This window comes from Saccoglossus kowalevskii, chromosome 16, assembly GCF_978046115.1.
Source record: "Saccoglossus kowalevskii chromosome 16, keSacKowa6.1, whole genome shotgun sequence".
Classification (NCBI taxonomy): Eukaryota; Metazoa; Hemichordata; class Enteropneusta; family Harrimaniidae; genus Saccoglossus; species Saccoglossus kowalevskii.
Window position 1 is genome coordinate 4,941,402 of NC_140656.1, and position 26,124 is coordinate 4,967,525.

A 26,124-nucleotide genomic window follows, 5' to 3' on the forward strand; every position below is an offset into this window, starting at 1 on the left:
ACAACTGTAAAATTTGACTCCGTAAGAAATGTACACATTGTGGCAGTGTGAAAACACATGGTAAGTACAAAACACTTACATTAGCTCTGTTAATTGTTGGTGACCACCATAATGTAAATCTTCTGTTGGGGATCTGATTCAAACCAGACCTTTGAGCATTTGTTAATTTCTTGTATTTCATGGATTCTTCAAAACCACTGGCTTTCTCCCTGTGGCAATAGAGACGCATACAGTTATATTGCAATCATCTCAAGTGAGATCATTTTACTATTGTCTATTTCTTCACTGTATTTGTTCAGAAATGGTGTATGTTATCTTCAGTTAATAGAATAAAGTCAGAGACTCTAGTCCAAAAGGTATCATCACAACAAATACATTAATTAGAAAACAGTAGCAGTGTTCTATGGAGGGTTTTAGAGGGGCCAGCCACCTGTCTCTCTGAGATCTGATTGAAAAACATTTAGTAATTAACATGTGATCAACAAAATGTCAGGACTGTGGTTAGATGTTAAAATACTTGGCAATAATAACCAAATATATGCGAACTAGCAGCACTTGATAGAATTTAAAATTTGTGGAAAACACCAAGTAAGACTATGTTTACCAAAACTAAGTTATGAATCTAACTTGCATTGCTATGGCCTGAAAAGTAATTGATAAGTTTTACTTACCAGAAGAGACCTTCCCATGTAGGAAAGTATGTACCCTTGAATAGTGTATGTTCTAATATGCCTTCCACACCACCCAATGCTTGTATCATGTCAGTTCTGTAGTTATTAAGGTTCCACAGCTTCCCATCATGCCGCTGATGAGTCCACCAGAATGGATTCTGTTTCAATACCTGAATCAAGAAACACACATTGAATAAATAAACACATGAGAGTTGAAATACTACCGGATTCGGTTGATACCCCGCCCATCCTAAACCCCGCCCATGGGCGATGTTTCAAATAGTGGGCGATGTTTTGGTTCACACATTGCCTGACTGAACCAACAAACATTTTTACAGACCCCAATTTTCCCGTTCGACATCTTGCATTGAGCGCACTATTTCAAATATGACGCTAAAAATAATTTGTCTGTATCGCATTCCTGACAAAAAGTTCAAGATCGGTAAACAGGAAATTGGCGAACTAAAATGTCTCCTGCGTTTCACATGCGACATGATTATTAAAAAACACTGAGTTAAGCGGTCGTGTACGTTCTAGAAATCTAACCTTGCACACATAATCTTGTATTTGACTTATTTTTTTATTTTTTTTTGTCCAAAAAAGACGTTCCCTTTCTTCGCATTCGTGGTATTTGTGAGAGTTGACATGTTTTTTGAACAAATGATAGGTAACTATATTAATTTGGGTGAAGCTGGGTGGACGAATTTAAAAATCAGCGCGTGAATTCTGGAAGTCATTGCCCAATCATCATCATCATCGATGAACCACAAGACACCTGACTACTATGATTTAAATGCACCCATGTTTATGTTTGCGTAATTATTACGAGTGCAACGCATTATAAAGTCTGTAATATAAATTACTTGAGTTTGCGTAATTATTATGAAAGCATTACAAAGTTGAAATATTCAGAGCCGGTACAATATTGTAAACAAATTTGCGTCATTAGAAAAGCAGTGCACTAAGTAAACTATGTTGATATATTCAAAGCCAGAGTTGCAGACTAGTTATGTGATTACAGTATCGTCGGATATGATAAAAATTTTACTAGGCCGACGCGCGGAGCACGAAAGAAAAAGGTTGCTACGGTAACGCGCCAGTTCAGTGCGTGACTTGGGGTCAAACTTCAGTCAACACACACTTGATGTCAGCAGTATCGCCGCGCAGCAACAGTTTGTCAAGAAGTACTTGAAGTTCAATTGCGCCCAAAATGATTTCGCTGATTACTCAGTTGTCACAGCGTGTGTTGTGTCATGTCCATGATGCACCCAGTTTCGACTTTGGCTTGCTTACCCTTCTTGTTCACGTAATGCGATCTCTCACCAATGTATTAAAACACTTTGAATTTATACTCTGCATGATTATATTTAGTCAACGCGAAACATTATTTTTTCTAAACATTTTCTGAGACCATTTTTATCAGTGCAGGGTTATTTCTCCGGACAAGACGGGCTTCGTAATATCTGCCATAACATCGCCCGGGCGATCTTTTGGTCCACATTTTTCTAAAAAACAAGTCAGAGATATGGCACAAGAACCACATTCATTAAAACAAAATGGCCGCTGGTTTGCATCAAGGTCCCATAATGTCTAATGTATATACCAAGTTTGAAGAAAATCCATCTGTAAACAGCCGAGAAATGCTTAATTTTGATGATTTTTTGACACAAAAATGGCCGCCATTCGGCCATCTTGAATCAGATCGTAAAACAAAATGATGTGCATCAAGGTCCTATAATGTCTAATGTATATACCAAGTTTGAACGAAATCCATCTGTTAACAGCAGAGAAATGCTTGTTCTTGATGATTTTCAGCACAAAAATGGCCGCCATTCAGCCATCTGGAATCAGATCGTGAAACAAATTGACGTGCATATGTATACTATCATGTATGATGTATGTGTGAAGTTTGATTGTGATTGGTCCAGGCATTTCTAAGATACAGGTCCGGACGCACGCACAGACGCACGCACACACACGGAGGTCAAAACATAAGTCCCCGTTTTCGGACTGCGTCCGAACGGGGACTAAAAATCGAATCCTCCATAAGATCGCCCAGGGCGGGGTATCAGCCGAATCCGGTAGTAAATAAAACAAAGAAATTGCCCTGAAGTTAAATGACTAATTGGTCAGTCCATAGTCAATATTTCTTGAGAACAGAATTTTCCAGTACCTATTTGTAATTTATACAGAAGGAAATGTTTCAGGATAAATCCTTTGTAGTTACCTAGATGACAAGTAACTAAGCAATAATGGAAATCACTGAATTTAATATAGCATTGATTATACGAACAAACCACAAGATATGAAATGACTTGTAGCTGTAGATACCATACAATGCATGCAATACCAACAAGGCCTCATAATACAATTGTTATTTTAACAAGATCATGACAATAAAGAGTACCTAAGCCACTCAGAAAGAACAAAGACAATGCCAACCAGCTGAGTACACACAGTAAGAATCTACCAGGATTATTTGTTCATTTATTTATATGCAGCAATGTGATTGCAAACACATTAGTTTAGTTGCTGTGAAAGACAAAGTTCAAGCTATGGCTACTTATTAAGGACGAAATAGTAAATGCAGATAGCTATACAAAGCATTCTACCACACATGAGGTTATAAACCCACAATCTCCATGATACTGAGTGAATATGCTAACCACTGTGCCACACATCAGGTCATATCACATGTACAATTACTTACCTGATATTGTTTGAAGTCTGTTCTGACTCTCCATCCTTTATCATATGCCAGTGTATGTCTGTCTTTCTGGAACAATGTATTGATACGTGGTATCCCACGATCCCATGAATCTTCTAAATCTTCCAGCGTTAACCGCCTGAGAAAAATTTACATTTACAGTTACCTTATGGTGAGCAAGTCTTAAAAGGCAGTTTGTGGGGAATTCATATTTTGCACTCCTGAGGAAGTTACTGCAAATTCACGCAATGCATTATGGGAGATAAAAAAAACTATCATCACCCTCGAAACTTGCTAAGTTATACGTAACTTTTTTTTTTTTACAATATTAGGATTCATATCAATAATAATATACAACATTTTCATACCATACCATATTTCAAAAAATTGTCTGGTGACCGTAATTTTTGTTACATATATATTTTTGGTATCTCAATGGCAGGAACTCTTATAATTTAAATATGATGAACATGACATATACTTAATTTGGCTTGAACCTCAAGTAATAGTCAAGAAAAATGTTGATTTACACAATCAATACTTAGCATCTTCACACACAAACTACTATCAGTTTTGACAAGTGATGACAGCATACCTGTTTTGGGCCAGCGCTTCTTGTCTCTTGAGTGCATATTCAGCCCATACACGCTGTGAATCAATAAACTCACTTTCCCATGGCTGGATGTAACGATACAAGTTAGGGATCAGTTGATCTTCATCATGACTCATACCGGAACGGAAATGAGTTATCCCAACATCTGTCTGCTTAGACCATCTGTAATGAACACAACAATTCTGTTTATAGACAATCAAGAGAGCAGTGCAAGACAATTTTTATTTTTCAACAGATGCCCAGAAAGTTTGCCTTGACACCCTTTGAAAAAAATAGACTTTTCCTGGTCTTATTCATATACACCAAGACCATTTTATAAAATTGAAATTGGATGCTCTCTCAATTTCAAAGTTCAAGCTCCGAGTATAGTTAAAAGCATAAACACATTAATAAATATATTTACCTCAAATCTGACTGTGGTATCAGCACATGTCCCATAGACAACATACCAAGTCCACCCAGCTCTTTAGGTGTATAAAACACAACAGGTGGAAAACGACTTGGCATTTTGGAATTCAAACCAATCTTGATACGAGTCTGTATTTTATTTTCACATTTAACAAGTAGATCAAGCAGTTCTTGTGTGTTGACAACAGCTTCACGGAAATACGTCATTAATCCAATCAGGGCAGTGTTCCATTTATTTACAATCTGAAAGAAACAATGCAGGTTTTTTAAAAGAAAAACAGATGCACAGATTTTTAAAATTTGGTTTGGTAAATATGCTTCCAAAATTCACTGTAGAGTACAAACCTTGGTAAACGTTGTAGATCCGGAAGCCATCAGAATCTGTCGAACTCTGTTATGAAATCTTTGCATGGCTTCGTCGTCAACTCTCAGAAAACATTGTGCAGTACGCTCCTTGGTCACCTAGGAAACAATTACCAGATTGTTAATATTATAGAAAGGAGTCATTTTTAACCCAGTCAAGTCAATGTAAAAGTACATGTGGCTGGTAGGACAAGGGTTATCAGTTATTTTGTCTAAATATAATAAATTGTTATAATAATTGTTTCAGGTCATATTCAGGATAGCTTAAATGAAAAAAGTATCCCATAGTAGAAAATCACTGAATTTATTATAGCATTGATTATACGAACAAACCACAAGATATAAAATGACTTGTAGCTGTAGATACCATACAATGCACAGGTACAATAAAGTTGTATTCCCACTCTGTATTATATGCAGAACACCTCCCACTGATTATTGTGATCACTATGAAAAATGATAAAATTAGTTGGTATGGCAACAAATCCTGAAATACTGGAGTAATGATAGCTAGGTTGTGGTGACTGATCACCAAATAAAACACAATTTTCACATTTTGAAGTTTGCATGGCTTAAATTGCTTTATTAGTCCCCGTTCAGACGAAGTCCGAAAACGGGGACTTATAATTCGGTCTCCGTCCGTGCATCTGTGCGTCCGTCCATAGTCATATCTCAGAATCCCTTGGACCGATTCCGTTCATTCTTTGCATGTGCCTAGTACTTTATGTGGGACATATGCACATGCAGTGGTTTAGCGATTCGATTCAAAATGACTAACAGCCATCTTGTTTTTTTGAAAATGTTGCATTTTGGACATGCTTTGTCAGTTGTCATTCAAACTTGGTACATAGATTATATGTGTTAGGATACATGTCCATGACGATTTATTTCGCAATTGGATCAAAGATGGTCGACTGGTAGGCATCTTGTAGTTTTTTTTTATGCGGTATCTTGGACGTGCTCTGTCAGTTTTCATTCAAATTTGGCACATACATGTACTTTATACATGTTAGGATGCATGTCCATGACAATTTGTTTCAAAATCTGGTAAAGAATGGCCGATTGACAGCCATCTGACTTTTTGGCCTTACTACTTCCACAATGTATGTACCATTTTCATTCGTATTTGGCATACATCATACATATCAAGTGTGTATCATAATCAGATCAAAGATTGCCGAATAACGGCTGTTATTATTTTTGGCCATATTACTACTACACGGAACACGTGTTTTGATGTAAATAAACAATCTGTTGTATACGCCACTTGGAACTAAAGTTTCAAGGACACGCTCACGACAACCCCTCCGCTTTAATATGACGAGATCAAAGAGAACTTTCGAAAATTTAACAGGGATTGTGTCATTTTCAGTGACTTGTTTTAGGAGAGTTTTAATGTGATTACAAGATTCTGTACGATAACATTTCTCATGAACTGTACAAAATCTTACGATGCTTACAGGAATGCAACTTAAAGAACAATCACATTTGTTATAAAAGCAGCAATATACAATATAAATTTTTCACTTTAACGATGTTTAAGTTCAATTGTAAATCGACTCGCACACATAGCCTTAATTTAGCAGATTTCACTCAAATTTAAAACCCATTAAATAATTTATATGTTTACAGTAACTATAGAAAATAAAACAGCACATACAACAAGTTAAAATAGGATTGTCCAGAGACTAGAACGAGTCACTGCTGTGGTGATATTCTCCCAGCTTTGATACTAGTACTTTGATACTTTTCACTTACAAGTACTATCATTTCTGGGTGGGCCCTATTAGACACTGAAATGAAATACAGCACAACTCAAGCACACATGTGTTGAGAGAACCACAAGAGTCTAAGTCAGATCTGATGATGGGTGAACACAAATTTGTAGTAACTGATACCCATATACTTACTTCATTCTGTAAGTTCCACACACCATCCCTGTGAGTAAACTCTTCATGTGTTGTCCTACACTTGGGTAATATACGGCACTCAAAACCACTCATATTGAATAGTAAATTAGGATTGTCTTTACTGTACACGGACACAAAGCTGTTTTCCCATGTGAACGTTGTAACGGAGCGAGGTAGACGATTCTTCATATCCCAGAAAACAGCCCTCCCCCTGTAATCAACAATAGTGTTTAAAAGTACAGCAGGAGTAATTATTCAGGTATTCTTTGCCAGGGCTGAATCTGATTTTCAAGTAGAGAATCCTGTGGGAGAATACACATGACCCTGAATCAGTCTATGTCCCACACCATTGCTTGGGCCCCAAATGATTCTATGTCCAGAAAGCAAACTTTATTATGCATCTTTGCAATACTTAACCTTTTTACTACAAGTTCCTTCTTTTCATCACAAATTCACAAAATAGTCCTGTTTATAGTTTATAGTCTGCCAATTTTTTGAGTAGAAACTGAAAATTTACTCAAATGTTGTCTGTTTGCTCCATAATTGGGGGGTCATTTCCAGAAATATTGAAGAATATAAGAAAAAAAGTGGAGATAAATTTGGACAAGAAGGTATGAGCAGCTATTTACTTACAGGTTGACATCATGTTTCATAAGTCTCATTCTTGCATCTCTGGGCCAGCATTTCTTATTATTATAGCCGACAATATTCTCATTATTAGGGTCAGGATGCTCTGTTAGATATCTCTGAATCAGATCTCTTGCCTCCTCTGCCGTAAACCTGCAATACACAGACAACTTTGATGTAAATCAGTTATGGTAACGTCATGAAATACTGTAAAAGGGTTAATTGTTCACTAGGTTTTAATTTTGCTTATTTCGCTGACTGGAAAAGTACACTAAATCATAACTCGGTGAATATGTCAAATTTAGCATAGAACACATTATCTAAATGATAAAACCGTGAATTTAAAACCCACTGAATATGCCCTAAAATGATAAATCAGCGAAATTTAAACATTAAAGGCAACAGTGACCACCATTTAACTACTACAAACTGTTTCAAGAAAGCTAAAACAACGTTACATTGGCTGAAAACAGCAATGTTTGAGAATGACAATATCCACAAGAAAAAAGGATTTGGTGACCACAAAGGAAACTGTCCTTGTGTAACAAATGAACTAATTGTCATCAAAAATCAGTGTTTGTAACTATTTGCCCACTCTCCATATTCATCATGATTAGCTATTAAGAAAATGATTTGCATTTTATTGAATGATTAAGCAAATAGCTTTGCATAGTAAATTAAGAAATGTTCTCTAATAAATAAACACCAACCTGAAGTATATATGCACTTTATCAATGTATCTAGAAAACAGCCTGATTGGATGAGCAGTTTCCGAGACAACATCCTGTTACAAGAAAGACATGTTAATATGATTAGCTTCAGAGAATACAGAAGAACTGTAGCAGAAAAAAGCAGTGCAACGTTTGTTTCTATCATTTGACATGCACCATCAAGATATGGATGCAAACATTATTATATTTCAAATATGTTTAGCCTTATCAAACATGGCAAAAACACAAGTTTGAAGCAGACAACATGAAAATTGTAACCACAAGTAAAGAAATTACAATGATGGCATTCTGTTCACATAACCCTCTTATTATTATATTTCTAAGAAACCAACAAAGCTGTAGACAAGTTCTTTTGTTTACCTGATACGTAAGGAAGTCATTTGGCATCTGTGGTGGTCCACACATTTCACTTGCTCTATGCAAACCCAGTACAAGTAAATCTAATACTAAACCATAGTATTGTGCAATGAATGATGCAAACTGCAGACCTCTAATAATACCATAGGAATTAGTATGGTTCATATCCTGTGTGTAAAATACAGTAGTTAAGTATAAAACGAATTCTCAATGAGTGGAAAGATTGAAATACAAAATTCTATCCATTCTCAAAGATAAAGCAGAACAGGAAGTCAATAGAGAACACAAATTGTTGGCGTTAGTGAGGAAAAGTTGGATAGTGTTTTGAAAAGATAAGAAAATAAGATAATAAGAAAAACCATTGTCTGGACTTGTTTTTGATTAGTCATAGCAACATTCATGTAACTATGATGTAAGTCTATCTTTGAGAAAGGACCCACTAACAAACTAACTTTTTTTTTTGTAGTTGAATTAAACAGGAAGCTTTGTGATGTTTAAATAAATTTGCATGGCTACTCCCCAATAATATATCAAAGAAGTTATATTGGACGGGACACAGAATCCAGACAATCTGGAGGTACATCCAACTGAAATGGCATTATCTACAGCGATGCAATGAAAACATATTGACATCCATAGCACAGTATGCTGCCCATAACGTTTGGAGTTTGTGTTGACGTTAATTAATTAAAACTAAAATTCTCTTGCACACAAAGTAACAGCCAGAATCCTACCTTGTAGTTGATAACAACATTGTTTTTTGCTGTCATGTAATCAGCAATATTATGATCCACAATGAGACGAAGTAATCTGTTGAGTAAAGTCAAATCTATCTTCTCGTACATCTTTTCAAATTTGGATTCTATCATGACATTACATTCACCTTCCCCTGTATCCCACACATCCTGCAAGTTGTTGATACCTAAACAAATAAAGTTATGATACATGGTTAATCCTTTTCATTGGTGACAACCAACATTATTTACCACTGAGAAACAGTGAAAACTTGGAATTAATTTGCAATTTTCACTCAACGAAAGATTTAGAGAAAATAAAATCCAGCAAATATACCTTTTCCCTATATTTTACATTCAACTGGACAGAAATCAGTGAAAATAAATTACACATACATATTGCTTTAAATTCAGGAGCATTAATGAAATAAAGTAGAAATTCAGTTTTATATAGAGAATGTGAAATTTATGACTTCTGAGACAATTTAAATTATTGATTTCAAAATATTTATTCCTTTAAATCCGAACCTAATGCATGCATGCATGCACAATAACATTATAGATGAATGACAGATGAAAAGAAGTGCTTTGTCTATCCAAATAAAAATGCATAGAAATGAGGGTGAATTAATATAATGCAATATATTTTGCATATTGTAACAATATAACAAATTTCAATATTTCTGTGTTCAAAAGGTAAACAGAAAAGACTAGTGATAAGGTTGTTCTCTACTCACCTTGGCACCACTTGTAGACCAACAACGGTGGAGGTTCACTGTCTGATGGCTTAATCCACGGTGGAAATAATCTCCTTTTATCAGCTTCATACCACAGATATTGATCTAAATAAGCATCAGTGATCTTCTCTAATGGTTCCACATCGTATACAGGTATGAGATGACTGTAGAGATCCATGAACTCTATACCAACCTACATAGGTGTACAAGTCAAACAAATATCAGTACAGAAGCTTTGGGATGACTGAACTCTATTATATCAATAATATAGTGTAAAGTGTTCTCATTTTGAGTGAGAAATAATAAATGAAAATTGCCGAGATATTCATAATTTACCCTGTGCATTTTTATCACAAATATTACCGGATCCCTGATCACGAAATAAAGGAGAAACATAATCTAGTGTTGAAACTACCGACTAGCTTTGACAGTAACAGATAACAGTGAACTTACCTCTTTAAAAGCTCTCTGCGTCAACAAGTGACGCTTAATTCTACTAAGAGCTTCATGGGGATTATCATATGCTTGTTCAACAAGTCCAAGTTCTTCACGCTGTGATTGATTAAGACGACTTTTTACACTGTAAGCTTCTTTGAGTCGTTCCAATGCCAGAATCAGTAATTTAGTGTCATGTTTGTAGGACAGTGGTGGGAACGGAATTGGGGAGAATCGTCGACTTTCAAGCCAATGTACAGTCGTTGTGTAGACGGCGACTGCTTCTTCTGCTGAGATGTAAGGACCATCCTATTATAGAAATCATGGTCATAAAATTATAAAAAGAGTAATTTTTTTTGGTACTATCAAAGTGCAATTGTAGCACTACAAACTAGTTCTACCATATACAGTGTGCATCACTACATCAAACCATCAGTATACTGTGAACCATTTCATTTTTACTTCTCAAAATTTTGTGATTTTGTAAACTTAAAGCAGTTTACAATATTCACTCAATGTCAACTTTTCTAGTCATAATGTAGCTAGCTAAGGTCATGGAAATGCCTAAGTCAAAGTCAACTCATATAAATTACAATTCAGTAAAATCATTTTTGTAATTTGTTGAAATTCTTGCGTAGCAGGTAAAGTAAAAATTATTTTTTATAAATGTCCAAATTATGCCGACAAATTATCGCGTCCCAAGGGTTAGAATGCAACAGAGATTGAACTTCAGAGGCAATGAAGACAATTGCCTTGATACCAAATAATGGTATTTCTACAAGTAAGACAATTTTGGCTTTGAAAATGACTGTCCCCCTTAACTCCAAAGTTTTAACCCTGAAGTATTATTAGTGAGCTGCCATTTTCAGACTTTCTTGGTACTCAGCAACATACGAGGAAGGATACAGACGAGTATTACTACAATGGAAGTTATGAATCAGGACTTACCTTCAAATAGTTGTGTTGTCTTTCTTGTTCTGCTTTAAGATACAACCTCGTTAGTCTTCCCAGATTTTTCTTACAGACTGTCTTATCTACCGTGGCACCTCTACGGATACGTTCTCTGTTATAATGTGCTGTGTTGGTCCACCAATCAGCTCTTGCCTTCACATATCGCAAGATCATGTTCTCAATTGGTGTGGGAAGGCCAGGAACCTATTAAATGTCAATTGTTAAACAGTAATTAGTGATTATCACACTGTACCGTAAAAACTCAATCAATTCGGCCATGTAAAAATAAATATTTTTGGGGGTGGGCCAATTGATTGAATTAATATAGAAAATATGTTTCCGAAGTGGTCGATTTGTTTGAATAATTTTTCAACGTTTTAAAACTGGGTTCGAAGTGTGTATCACCGGTAACTGAATAAATATATCGTTTTCCCGAGATTAGAGTAAAGGTGTAGTACTAGTCTGAGACTTGACCCAATTTTAAAACAAACTACGAGCGCGTTCAAGAAATCTGACGCAACCAGGCCACCTGCTGTTTTGTTGCCGTGGAGACGACAGTTTTATGTCACGCTCCCGTAAATGTAAACAAACATGGTAACGTGAAAAACTGAATAAATATATCTTTTGCGGGATTGGAGTAAAGGTGTACTGGTAGTACTAGTCTGAGACTTGACCCAATTTTAAAACAAACTACAAGTGCGTTCAAGAAATCTGACGCAACCAGGCCACCTGCTGTTTTGTTGCCGTAGAGACGACAGTTTTATGTCACGCTCCCGTAAATGTAAACAAACATGGTAACGTGAAAAACTCACTGGAATAGAGTAGAATAGAATTATGCTTTATTGCTAATTGCTGTACTATTTTTTTGAAATTATCTACAATTAAACTATACATACAATACAATAATATATTTTAAATAAACTACAATAAATAACACTGAAAACATAATACGAGACGACACACTGATATTTTGTTACGGTATCTCTTTTTGGAGGATGTGGTGGCGGGGCGGGGCGGGTGGTGTTGTCCGGTACATAGAAGCAGGTACAGCTGGGACCTCGGCAGTTGCCTTAGTAAAAAATGAATCGATTCGAGACATGGCTAGCGAGCGACAAAATAAGTACTAATAGCTTGTGGGAAAACTAAAAGTGAGTGTCTTTCCCCAGAGAAATCGCCACATTTATAGCATGATACTCTGACCAGCCACAACATTATCGCATATTCTTTTGAAATTACCGTAAAGGATGTACATCAGTCAGTACTCAGTCTGACGTACAATGTCGAAATGATAGGCCCAGGACTCACACCTCACGTCGTCTCGTCTGCCACTTTACCGTAACCACGCACCGCTACTGAAACCGCTTCTATGAGAGCGTAGTCTTCACTTCACGGTCATGTTTTTTTACCCACAGTTAACAAAAAATCCACCCGACTTTTAAACGAACAACGTTGCAAGAGGAAGTTTAGAACATAACTGGGACGACTGTGTCGAAACAATCCAGCCGGTGATTTTATTTGGGTCAACCAAAAAAAAAAGAAGATATTTTGACGTGCTGCGTGACTGTGTAAACAAAACCATGTCCAATAAAAATGACGCTTTCACGTTACACATTGGCGACTTTGTATCGACTTACTGGAAATGCCGAAGACGATACAATTTGCAAGTCGGCATTAAATAATTTTTTACCCCGTTAACATTAATAATCTACTTGACTTTTAAACAAACAACTCTGCAGGACAATGTTTCGAACATTACTGAAACGACTGTGCTGAAACAATCCAGCAGATAATTTTATTTGGGTCAACCGAAAAAAAGAAGATATTTTGACGTGCTGCGTGACTGTGTAAACAAAACAACGTCCAATAATAATGACGCTTTCACGTAACACATTTGCGACTTTGTATGACTTGCTTGAAATTCCAAAGACGAGAGTCAAGTGTCGGCCTGAATTTTGTTGTCCCTAAACCATGGAGCTTCGTTTCGTCAGTGATTGCTAGCAATGACTTAAAGTATTTGTTCGTTGTCGATATTTTTGGCGTCGTGATGAGAATTTTCTTAGCGATTATTTACTGGTGTACTGGGTAATTTGTAATGACAATCAACAGAGTATATTTCACCATGGACGTACTAGAGATTTCACACATCTTTTGTACAACCACGGTTGACACCATGACTGCACATCTGGCGGATATCCCGATTGCTTATACCATGGATGTAAATGCTTATACATGTACATTGTATTTACGTGATAGATGTGTGAAAATATACCTTTGTTGAGAGAGTGACGTAAAAATCGGGCGGTGTCATCACCGGGCGAACTAATTGAATACAAACAATAGACTGACTGGACAGATGGCCGAACTAAACGGACACATTTTAAAATTAACCATGACGCAAAAAATAGGTGGCCGAACTATTTGAGTGGCCGAATTGATTGAGCTTTTACGGTATATTGGGGGGAGCCACGGAATGTTTGAGAAAATGTCATTTGGTGAAAACAATACAAATGCCAATACCTTCCATGGAATGTTAGCTTTCCAACATCTCCAAGCTTCACTCAGATGCTGCAGAATAGTCCTGGCTTTATTCTGTTTTATTCCTTCTGGCATCATATCCACAATGTCATGCATTACCTAAAAGGGAAAAATATGTAACAGCAAGGGAAGTCAATACTGACCTAAAAATTTTCCTCATGCCACTGGAGCATTGTCAATAAACTTGTTTTATTTCATGACGCAGGCCATGTGCTATTCAAATTGACAGTGCCACACTTTGTCTAAATTCTTGATTTTCACTGCTTGTATCATTTCTGACATTACACTCAATCTAATGGCAACCAGCAAATATACCATTAAACTAGTTTTGATAAGTTATATTTTCTTGGTACAAGTTAATCAACAGTTGTTTTCATTGTAAAGTAATATACAATATACCATTTAATCCAGCAAACTAGCTTTCAACAAATTTGTTCAACAATTCCACTTTATGAAACTGACATAGGAACACAATACTTACAGATGCGCGCAATTCTAAATCGTAATGGCTTTCAACTCGTTGTTTGGTGACAGTCTTAGCAACTCCTTTAGAGTGACGTCCCTCAAATTGACGTGACAAGAGATTACCTAACCATCTTTCAAGAAGAGGAGTGATACCTCGCATGAAGAAGATCCAGACACGCCATCCAGATGCCCAGATACCACAACCAGGACCTTTACCTACTGGACCCTACAAAACAATAACACAAATATTATAACAAATATTTATAAATCAAAGTATCTTTTTACTAACTATTTTTTTCCTTTGTCACAAAATGCAATTTAAGAGATGGTATATGTAAATAATTTCAGGGTTCTCCCCAGAAAAAATGCATAGCGCCGGGGCTAATTTGCATAATAATTTGCATATCATTTACATATCTTTCCTTCATTGATTAACAGAACTTATTTACAATTATGAATATTAGTGAGCTCAGTCACAGGGCAAATATTTTTTTTAATGGAATCAACACATTATGTTTCACAATTTAGAAGAGTTTGAAACATTCTCGAAATACAAATGCTGCAGACTAAAAACAAACACAAATACATTATTGTTGCAATTTAATTTGTTTTGTAAAACGTTGAAGGAAACGCATTCAAAACGTTAAGCCAGATTTATGTTCACGAATCTCATAATTTTATTCACTCCAAAAACATTCTCCTTCAAAAAATCGATCACGTAATTAATTGACGTATTGTTGTAATTTATTATTCGTACCATCAACTTCTAAAACGTTTACAATTACAGTAATGAGCGAACAAATAAAGCTTCAAAACGATCATCAAAGTTACGACGTGACATAACTTACTTGGCCATGTTATACACCAGTTATAGCAATAATTCCTCAACAAATTTTACTTCTTTTTTTTTTTTGATATGAAATGTAAGTAAAATCCGACTTATTTTTATCGGGAGCGATTATTTTTGATCATTTTATCGCTTCGGTAAAAAAAAACAGACCCGCCATGATGTTTGTGAAACATTAGCATGTGTCTTTTGACCCGATGGGTCAAGAATTCCATTAACCAATCAAAATGCCGCATGGTAATGCTGGTAGAACCCGAAGTTTTCCGAATGGTAGTGATCATAAAAATTACATTGCGGAAGTAAAGCGATGTCGTAGCACGATGTGTTGGCATCGATTTCAATTGAAAACTGCATGACAGCTTTCGAAAGAGGTGATTTGCAATTTTTAAAAGGTAAATTAGGTCTTGAAAGAAGAGTTTTTACATGATTCGCAATGATAACAGTTCAAATGTATTTTACCTAATCACGCAATAAACACGTTTTTTTCTTGAGTAGCGTGAACTGATCGTGAACTCCGATTTGACCATGTTATATCGAGGTGGAATTGATTTTGAAATAATTTTAGCGTTCAATCTAAAGACTGTGTCTATCGCAGAAAGTATTTACTTACAAACAAAGAGGTGCTAATTCCACAAATTTGACTAGCCGCTACGTATCGTGCGACTAGGTCTATTGTTTATAAATTATAATCCACGACTGGCAGGATGCATGTCGGTCGGTACGTAATTATACCAACAATCAGAAAATAGTCCACGTCGGAAGCATTTCCGTGGTGGTCACTAATTTTGAGTGACGGTCGGGGCCGACCGGCGTGGCGAACAAAGCTTTTTCACATCTGATATTGGCATGTCAAATATGAAATCAAGCGCCGAGGTGGGAACACATAGCGCCGAGGTCCCAAGTGAAGCGCCGAGATTCACAGGTATAGCGCCGCGGACCTCGGCGCTAAAAAGCCCTGGGGAGAACCCTGAATTTAATGAGATGGTATATGTAAATAATTTAATTGCTATTTATTATTAAAGTTACATGCATCCCTTCACTAATCCTTTCAAGCATAACATGTATTTATTTTAGGTTCTGTACATGAGAAAGCTTATCAAGCAGAATCCTGAAATTTATTTCAAAAGAATCTCCTGAATAAAGTTATGCAAACAGTGATTACTGCAATGAAAAAGATTAATCTCGGAGGCTACGTCCGTAACGTGATGGTTCTAACAAGGCTCCAATAATTCAAGATTTGTTGTCATGGCAACCGAAATGAGTAAAGTATTTACTTACCGTGTTGAATCTATAGTAGATGAGATGTTTGATATCTTTACACATCCTTATCTGCTTCATAAGTTTGTATTTATATCTGTACATACCGGTTAACTGACCAACATGGGAGAACATGTACTGTAAGCCGTCAGAAAGCTACAAAACAATGGTATATTTTATATTCAAGTGAAAGTATTAAATAAACAGCATATTCGACAAAGCAAAGGTGTAGTCACCTGCACACTCGTGGGAATCAAGTCCCAATTGACCATAACACACACTAAAAACGTAAAGGTTCATGGGTAGATATTTGTAAACAATGACACGCTATGGTCGTCAGCCACATATGCAGCTGACAACTCCCACTTTCAACTGAAGTATGTTATTACTACTAGTAGGGTTACATAATACACCTACCTGGAAGGCGTCAACGTTGCCAAGGCGATACTGTACATGACTGTCAACTACTAGTTTTGTAAGACGAAGAATCTCTCGACACAAGTGGAAAGCATTACCAAATCTGGATTTCTTTCGTTCCTGGTGAAAAGATTGTAAAGAACATAGTAAACAGTTGTATGTTTACAATAATGGTTGTCTTGTTATTTGACACTGTATTGGATTTCATCTATTACAGAACAGTGACAACTGGAAATGTTTCAGGATAAATCCTTTGTAGTTACCTAGATGACAAGTAACTAAGCAATAATGGAAATCACTGAATTTATTATAGCATTGATTATACGAACAAACCACAAGATATGAAATGACTTGTAGCTGTAGATACCATACAATGCAACACAGCCAGTTGCATTTGTTACTTTCAGTTGCGACAACTCAATATGAATGAATCCTAGTTTGTACACACAATTGTGTCTTGTTATTAAACATCAATTGAACAAAGTCTGTCAAGGTACGTTCATTTTCACAAAACAATTAACATTTTTTTGTGAAGAAAATAACCTCTCGTTGGCAAAAGGTCGTCAAAGTAAAACAAGCGACCTGACGGTCGAAATAGCTCCACTGTCTTCATTATCACGGAACAAGAATCAGTAAAGTGGCATTGTGGTTGACGGTTTCGGACTAGTTGTCGAAAATAACATTTTTTACGAAAAAATGACAAATATTCACTAAAAATCTAAATTTGCATATTTTGACACAAATTTAACAAATCTGACAGAGGACCACCCCAAGTACCATTGCTGCAAATATCAAAGCATTTGGACTTACGGTTTTTGACTAATTGTCGAAAATAAAATTTGTTACCAAAAATGACAAAAATATTTACTAAAAATCCAAATTTGCACATTTTGACACAAATTTAGCAAATTGCACCTTTGGTACAAATATGAATGTAATTGGTCAAGTACTTTTGAAGAAGAAGTCATTCAAAGGAAAACTTCACATGGGACGGATGCCGCCGGAGAGACCCCCATACCAACAGCTCCGCTGGGTCATCTGTGATGACAGCGAAGCTAAAAAACAAAATCAACATGCACATGTACATCTAAATACTATGTTTTGTCTTCGTACCAACTACAAATAAAATTGATTCAAGAAAGTTGTAAAAATAATGTGACTGATGTAAGGAACCCAAAATGGATACAATTTTTTTAGAAATACGACAGTGAAAGGGAAACCAATAGAGGGAGATGCAAACAGTTTTAATCCATAAAGTATCGTACCTTAGTAGTGAGAGTTTTGACAGGTTTCAGGTTAAAGTTATAATCTAAATGTAAATAGTTGAGGTTTTTTCTGTGAATCAACAGATTCAACATGTTGTATCCCTGTCTGCAGACCTGTAAACCAGTCTCTACCCAGTCTAACGTTGTTGACTGGAAAAACTTTGTGGCTTTAAAAGACCGGAAAAGATATCTGAAAAACAAATACAAATTATTTTAAATTAAATGAATGTATTTTTGGATTCCATTATTCCCTGAAAGGAATTTCAAATCTCTTGTTTATTAATCAAAATATTAATTGGCATTTTGATAGATGAGAAATATTAAACAAATAAGTCATGTACCAAAATATTAATATTGAAGTTAGCTAATGTCATCATATTGTTGGAGTTAATATGGTCATTGTACTGAGTTTCAATGCATGATGCACTCCTGAAATCCAGTTCAAAACAAAAATGACTGAATGGTTATCGTTGACTGATGACATCTTTGATGACTAACCAAGTAATGTCATGAAATCAATCTAGGTATAACTGAGAATAAACCTGATGGAGAGAAGAGAATCCTTAGACCCCCTTTTCTGCCTTTCATCTGAACCATTCTTAACACTACATTTCTCACCTTTTTTTCTGTGACTTTGGTGGTCTCTGTTTCAGTGCATTCAGTACGTAATACTTCAATAGTTTCTGGTAGGATACACGCACTTTGACTGGCTGACCAGCAGGACAATGCTCACGATACCTGAATGGAAATGATCACAAGTTAGTACACAATGCAACTTTATACCACTTCCCAGAACAAAGTTTCTACCCTACTTTCTTCTATTTTTTTGTTCAGCGAGGAAACACCGGGATTTAAACCCTAAATCTTCCCATCAACTAAGTTGTATTGATGTTCACTGCACCAGATGAGCTAAGCAGGTGTTTGCAAAAAGAAACTGCAAGTTTTGAGAAAAATATATTTTACATCTGCTTAGCCTTTTAATCACCCACATTTTTCTGTACCTTTTCTTTACGCTGGTATTCTTCAATATATTTGGAAATGAACCCTAATTTTGGAGCCGACAGACAAAATTGAGTCAATTTTTGTTCCAATCTTCTGAAGAAATTTGCAGACTATAAACAGGACTATATTGTTAATTTGTGATGAAAAGGGAGAACTGGTGGTGAAAGCGTGAATTGCAAATGTGATTGCATCAAGTTCACATCAAAACCCTTATGATGATCACATCATCAACTACTATTAGATAGAAAAGTTATCTAAAGTTTGCATGACTGTTATTTGATTTAAATCATGATTTGTTAAATTATTAGTATGTCTAACACTAGGTAGATAAATATTAGTTACGGTGAAATTTCAGATAAGCACATATTCTTTTAATAGAACAAATGGAGTTGTAGGTACGGGTTATACTCACCATGTTTTAACAAGTGGAATATCCACAGCTCTACGTTGTATACCGGATCTTAAATTGAATGGTCTGGGAGCCCATAACAAAGCTATACCATTAGCTGTATTATCTGTATATAATGGATGTTCCTGTAAGAACGGCTCCACAAAGTCTGGTAGTTCAAACTCCTCCACATCATCAGGAAGTGGCTCAGCAGTCTGCACATTAAGAAAAGTTACAGGACTTTGATACAGATCGTGTGATACATGCACCTCAAATATGTTGTTTTAGTAGATATTTCTTGAATTATCATATCAAATCTTTCTTTTACAGCAAGTCTCAGAAGTATTGGGGCAGCCAATTTGCAAACTCGCTAGCGAATTGGCTAACTGCTTAGGTTTTGACTAAACGGTTGGCTTTCGAATCTGGCTGGCATCGTCTTGTGGTCACGCCCACTTAAGGCGAATCTATATAACAGTAGGGGATGATCCTCATACTTTAGGAGAGATTCGGCAACGGTCTTACAGTTGGATGGCGATTTCGCTTTCAAATATACCAGGGAAAGTGCTCTATGCTCTTCAGTGTCCACACAAAAACGACGAATGAGGTTGATTTTTTCAGCGGTTGGCTTAATGTTACCCCAACAGATCGTTTGAGTGTGAAAGTTTGTTATTTTCTCCCTGGTTTGTAGGAAACTGTTTCTCAACTTGTCTATTTAGTGTCAAGCAGTATTCAAGAAGGTTAATCTCATAATAAATATCGGTAGATTATTCGCATTTATAATATTAACACGCCAGCTGAATGTGGCCATTTTCAGCTCAAATCATTCAGGGGAATCCAGACATGTACCAGCCTGAGAATGCGTAAAAACATTGCATGTCCCCTAATGCAATATAGACTCGCCAAGAGTGGACGCGATCACAAACTGGCACCAGTGAGATTCAAAAGCCAACCGTTTAGTCAAAACCCAAGCAGTTAGCCAATTCGCTAGCGAGTTTGCAAATTGGCTGCCCCAAATACTTCTGAGACTTGCTGTAATACTTCCAATCTGTTTTTCATACACTGATCAACTTACATAGGACTACGTAAAACTGGCATATTGGAATTACATGATGGCAAGTTCACAGAATTGAATGGGACTACTTGGTGGGGAGTGTCGGTCATTGAGTTTGATTATTCTGTTGCGTATACAGTAGAACGTTGATTATCCGAAATGTTTGGTTATCCAAACCTACTGTGTGTCCCCCAAAGTTTGTATGCAGGTCTGGCTGTGTTCCGTATTATACAAAAGTCAACTGTAACAATAAATACTACAGTCGTCTTGTGTGATTTCCTGGTGCAACACTTTCAATAAAGCTATTATCAACATGTAATCAGACGTCTTTCACGTGTACGTTCATTGTTTACAGTGTCTGCGCAAACAATGAAACAAATTACTGTCTCCAATAATTTCCTAAATTCAGACAAGCCTATTATGCAACTCCAGTGTTCCACTGTAAATAACAAATGTCCTAAAAACACAAACTTCATCAAATGTCTTCTCCACTGTTTACAGTCAGATCCTTAACTTTACCAAGTTGTAAGTCACCGCAGTTCAGATACGTTTCCCGGGAAAATTCTACGGGGTTCCACTGCCATCAAAGAAATGCGGCAATGAGCCGACCCCATGGTTTTTTTTTTTATTTTTAATTTTAATGTCCAGTATCAGAAGTCACATCCTTTTCGAAATAAAAAAAGAAAGAAAATAACTTCCGGGATATCTTGCCACAGAAGCAACGCCAGTTTAATAGTGCAGTGAAAAAGAGTGACGAAACGACAAAACCTTGGTGTGCCTCTTTGATGGTTTATCAGCAGACAACGGCAACCAATGATCACAGTCGGCGGGCCGTTTGATGGTTCACAGCGTCGAAGTGTTTACGTCCGATGATCACAGAAGCCAACCTGGATTTTTACAACAATTTATTATGTCAATCGTTCTAGGTGTTAAAAACTTTGCTGAATCCAATAAAATAGGGACATCTTGTAGCAGTTTACCATTCGAAAATCCACGAGCAATCTGGTAACATCGAGCTGATCTATACACAGCATATACAAAGCGACCTTTCACGTGTTTACTTTATCAGCGTCTTTTATCTAGCGTTGACATGGCTACCCCAGTGAAACGTAAACGCTGTGTGCTTGATTTGAACGTGAAGGTGTCAATTATAAATAGACTAGAACTTGGCGAAACCGCAAGCAATCTATCTACCGAGAATGTGTTGGTAAATCGACGATATCCGATATCAAGGCAAAACAAAAGCTGTTGGATTTTTCCAGTAAAACGGATTCAAGTGCAGGACTGAAACGAAAGATAATGAAAACAGCCAATGACGATCGTTTAGAAAAATCCGTCTTCACTTGGATCCGGGACTTGGTTTTTCCAATAAAGAAGCAACGGAACTTTATTATCGCTACATTTTACGGACATTTTGAAACAATTTTTAAAATTCCAGCATGCAACATTTTTATTACAATGTATTACTGATTAAATAAAAATGTTTTTAATGACGTACTCTACATGTAGTATAATACCTCATATAAGCGCCACCCTAGATTAGGCGCCAGTACAATAGAAAAGGTGATAATTTTCACACCAATTAGGCGCCAGTCAAAGTTGAATGTTTGTGTAAAACCGTGAATTCCCCATCTGGCCGACGTCCGCCTAACACTTGAGCTAATCTTTTTTCCCCCACAACACATGCACAAAACTAACAATACACCGTACAATCTCTTGAATAGGCGTCAGAGAAGAGTAAAATGCCTTACTTTGGTTCTAAAATAGACGTTACGAAATGTTGAAAAATTACGGTCAATCAAAAAAAAACTGTTCACATGATAAAAAAAATACTCAGTATATTTAATGTAATATGCATTTATTTTTTTAATTTTCTTGGTAACGAAAAGTATATTCTAAAAGACGTTTTAAATAAAAACAAAAACAAACACGAATGCACTGCTTAGTAGCAAATGATCACTGTACGGTAGTGCAATCCGGCCATGCTGCGGTTCACAAGTGAATAACTTACTTGTTTTTAAAGTGTTGAAATTGGTGATTATTATTCAGTGGTGATTATAGTAACGCACGAAAAATAAATCAGTTGAAATTTTATGAAATGCAAGTAAAATTCAACTTAGTTTCACCGTAAGCGAATGATTTCAGTCACATGTAAACGGCCGATACGATATCCGCCATATCTTTGAACGCACACGAGACTTGTTTATTAACCGGATAGGTCAAGTCGCTAATTAACCAATCAAAATGCTGGATGGTGCCCACGTGTCTGAATTACCATAGCTCATTTAATATGTTAATGACAGTTCAGCGACCTCATGGTAAACGCAACGCGGAAGAGATTTACCGATAATGTAATGCGATCTTTTGGCTTCGATTTCCATGGGAAAACGGCATGATTTTTTTTTTAAATCAAGAAATTATTTGTTTTAGAGAGATAAACTGAGCATTTGAAGAATAATTTAACATTGTTTACAGTGATAACAGCTCATTGTCGAAACGAAGCTTACCCATTCACGTTAGTCACGATAAAAATCATTCACTTGAATAGGAGTCCAGAATTATTTAAATGTCCGAAAACAGAAGCCGAAATATTAAAAAAACAAAAAACAAAAACAAAAAAAACCGCGATTTCTTGATCTCATTTTATTTTAAAAACGAAACTGCCGTTTAACGGCCAAGGGTGAATTTACGGCAGAGTATGGTACATTGTATAGACAGGATCCCTCTGATTGTAAGGTGACGTTACCGTAGTTCCGAGTGTGTGAAAAAATTACTGACCTCAATTAAGCGCCATTTGCAACAAAGTTGCCAAAATGTGACCTCAAATTAGCGCCAGACAGAAATGAAAATGTATCAAAGTGGCGCTTATATGAGGTATTTTACGGTACTATTGTTTGATTTTATTAGTCATGTGCATTAGAATTTGTGTGTACGTGAGCCTGTAAATTTGAGCACGCCCACACAAGATCGCATATCCGAACAAAAAGCATGTCCCCCTAACAGTACAGATAATCGATGTTCTACTGTATATGCATTCAGTCACCAATAGTTCAAAATAATGTAAATGTGACTGACAGTTTTTCTTGATTTAGGTATTTAAAAAAATACATGCAACACACACATGTCTATATAGAAAGGCTTACTTACAGTGACAGCATGTCTATGTGAGATAGGGTTGATAAGTGGATCAAAATAGAAAGCTGGTAAATCAGGATCCTCTGTTTTGATGAATACTACATTGGGTGTATGATACCTGTAAAAATATAATATTTGGTAAACTTTGATCTTTTATTGCTGCAAAGTATGCACTCAGATATAGTACACACAGTGGTACCGACTATTACTATGCGTTGTTCAATACCCCTACTATACTGTCTTTATACATAGTTTGCGGTTAGTAATCATATTATTATCGATCTTTTTTATCTAACAACTATGTAGAAAACCCAGAATTTAGCAAAATAGTGATTTTTTTTAAATACTTCATACTCATTCCATATTTGGAATTTGCATTTCCTAACAAGGCAAGTTTTATAATAATGATCAGTATTTCACAATGCTTTGTGACTGTGAGACATTGTCAGAACACAATGCCACAAGCAAATCTAACTGAGCTGCAATAGAGGGCACTATATAGATTACTACAACATGAAAATATACATACCATATGAGATGCACATAGTGTGGCAGATTATTGTACAGATATGGAAAGGCTATTTTGTACTCTGTACGAATCTGTTGACGAATGATGATCTTGTTGACATCATTAAACTCATTCCAATCTTCATCTCTGTTAATAGAAACCATTGCACATTAGTTAAAATAGTTGGGAAAACATTAACAATTATCTAGGCTTTATTACTAACAGTAATTTAAGGTAGCGAGACTATTATTTGTGTTGAAAATTACGATTTTCACATTTATTTTCTAATTGATGAAATGCACCATAAACTTTCATATGATAAAGTCAATATAACATAGAATGTCATGTAAGTTGGTTAAAATGTAGATTTTCTGAAGGGAAGCAAGCAGCCTCAGTAGTGTTTTCCAAAATCAACACAGGTTTAATCTGTGTGCCTATAAGTTTCAAAGATAAACTCAAGACAAAGCAATGTTAGGATGTGTTATCAGTAGCTATCTGATACACAATGAGTGTTTCCAAACATTTGAGTGGTTTGTCTCTGCCCCTGTTTGTTTCACAGATTAGTCATTTGCATATGAATGTTTCAGACACAAGGTCACACAGCCACTGAAAACAAATCATTGATTTTGGTGTATTCATATGCCGAATTTATCCAATATAGCTATCCCATTCCTTTATTTTTTTGGTTTCCAATAGCCTTACACATTTGGATGTCCCTACACATGGTAAAACAGACCTTGATGGGAAAAAAAATTGATTGTGCCGATAAACAAGCTTGAAAATCTTTGCTGTTACTTCATGGACGTTTTCTAGGAGTTTAAGTTTTTCAAAATACAAGGTCTTTAACAAAAAATAACGTATACTTATTGTCGTCGGATTAACACCAAATTTTCACAGCTTTAAGGTGACAATGAGAGGAACTTGAATGTGTCCAGACAAACTATTTCATCGATTATTTACCAACGAGTTGTGGTTTGAGTTTGGGGCAATGCGACTAAAACAGTAATTGAAATTCAGCACACTATTTTTTAAAACGCGTTGCTTGAATAAAACTAACCAGACACATTCAATTTACCAGACTATTGAACAACTAGGAAAAGTGAAAAAAATACTTCTTATTGCCAGCATAAATGCGTAATTTTTTTTTTTACAGAAAAAGTAATTGTTCACCTTTGATTGAGTAACGCGTCGTAGAATGCAGATACGGGCATGCAAAATACACTTGTGAAAAGCTTGAAGTCTGGCGATTCTAAAAATATATACTTTCCCGGGTCTATTTGTAGTCATTTAGTCACAATTAGAAGATGAAAACAAGTATGCAAATAATAGTCCCGCTACCTTAACGTAAAACTCTGCTTCTTGAATTTCAAAAATTTAGCACCCTACCCCTCCAGAACCTAACAAGGAGGGGTCATGTCAAAAAACGAAATTCCTTCCCATTTTTTATTAAGAAAAAGAAAGCTAACAGAACCAAAACACTATCTTTATTTGTATTTGTTCAGATTTGGTGTATGTTATCTTCAATACACACAGTATATTCAGAGACTCTAGTCCAACAGGTATCATCACAACAAATACAAAATAATCAGTAAACTTGCAAGTAAAAAAACCCCCAGTACTTACTGCAAAGTAGCATCTCTGACGAGTGGTTCAAACTTGGGTCCTCCTGGAATAGCCATGTTAAGAGCCTTTGATGTAAAGAAGGATTTCAAATCAAAGAGATAGAAGTAATTATCATCCACCAAGTCTGTTAGTAGCTGGTTAGCCAGACGATACAATGTAGACATAATAGGGAGACTCAAGGCCCATCGCCTGTAACTTGTGCCATTTACAAACCTGTAAACAGAGAGATTACAATGGTTAAAAGCACTGGAAGAAAATCGGCCATTTCGTAGGCAAAGTTATTTGTTCTTGTGTAATGCACAACAATAATAGAAGTGGGCAATTGAAAGTATGGAGCAACTGTATTGATCTCGAAAGAAAATATGTGAAGATTGTGGCTATAATATG

General features: G+C 36.0%; 1 protein-coding gene across 1 annotated transcript in view; it reads right to left on the reverse strand.

Annotated features, from left to right (window-relative positions):
- LOC100371091 (pre-mRNA-processing-splicing factor 8) overlaps window positions 1-26,124 on the reverse strand; it is a 47,049-nt gene that overhangs the window by 14,139 nt on the left and 6,786 nt on the right. Inside the window, exons 6-29 of the mRNA XM_006812043.3 lie at window positions 25,738-25,950; window positions 24,136-24,261; window positions 23,619-23,724; window positions 19,445-19,635; window positions 18,649-18,768; window positions 18,031-18,220; window positions 16,766-16,885; window positions 16,370-16,504; window positions 14,261-14,470; window positions 13,762-13,878; window positions 11,242-11,448; window positions 10,312-10,602; window positions 9,859-10,051; window positions 9,122-9,309; window positions 8,391-8,555; window positions 8,010-8,083; window positions 7,306-7,452; window positions 6,673-6,883; window positions 4,745-4,861; window positions 4,395-4,642; window positions 3,974-4,153; window positions 3,382-3,517; window positions 672-841; window positions 80-209 (exon numbers count right to left, since the gene is read on the reverse strand). Coding sequence (XP_006812106.3) covers window positions 80-209; window positions 672-841; window positions 3,382-3,517; window positions 3,974-4,153; window positions 4,395-4,642; window positions 4,745-4,861; window positions 6,673-6,883; window positions 7,306-7,452; window positions 8,010-8,083; window positions 8,391-8,555; window positions 9,122-9,309; window positions 9,859-10,051; window positions 10,312-10,602; window positions 11,242-11,448; window positions 13,762-13,878; window positions 14,261-14,470; window positions 16,370-16,504; window positions 16,766-16,885; window positions 18,031-18,220; window positions 18,649-18,768; window positions 19,445-19,635; window positions 23,619-23,724; window positions 24,136-24,261; window positions 25,738-25,950 — 3,985 coding nt within the window. The remainder of the gene's footprint in view (window positions 1-79; window positions 210-671; window positions 842-3,381; window positions 3,518-3,973; window positions 4,154-4,394; window positions 4,643-4,744; window positions 4,862-6,672; window positions 6,884-7,305; window positions 7,453-8,009; window positions 8,084-8,390; window positions 8,556-9,121; window positions 9,310-9,858; window positions 10,052-10,311; window positions 10,603-11,241; window positions 11,449-13,761; window positions 13,879-14,260; window positions 14,471-16,369; window positions 16,505-16,765; window positions 16,886-18,030; window positions 18,221-18,648; window positions 18,769-19,444; window positions 19,636-23,618; window positions 23,725-24,135; window positions 24,262-25,737; window positions 25,951-26,124) is intronic.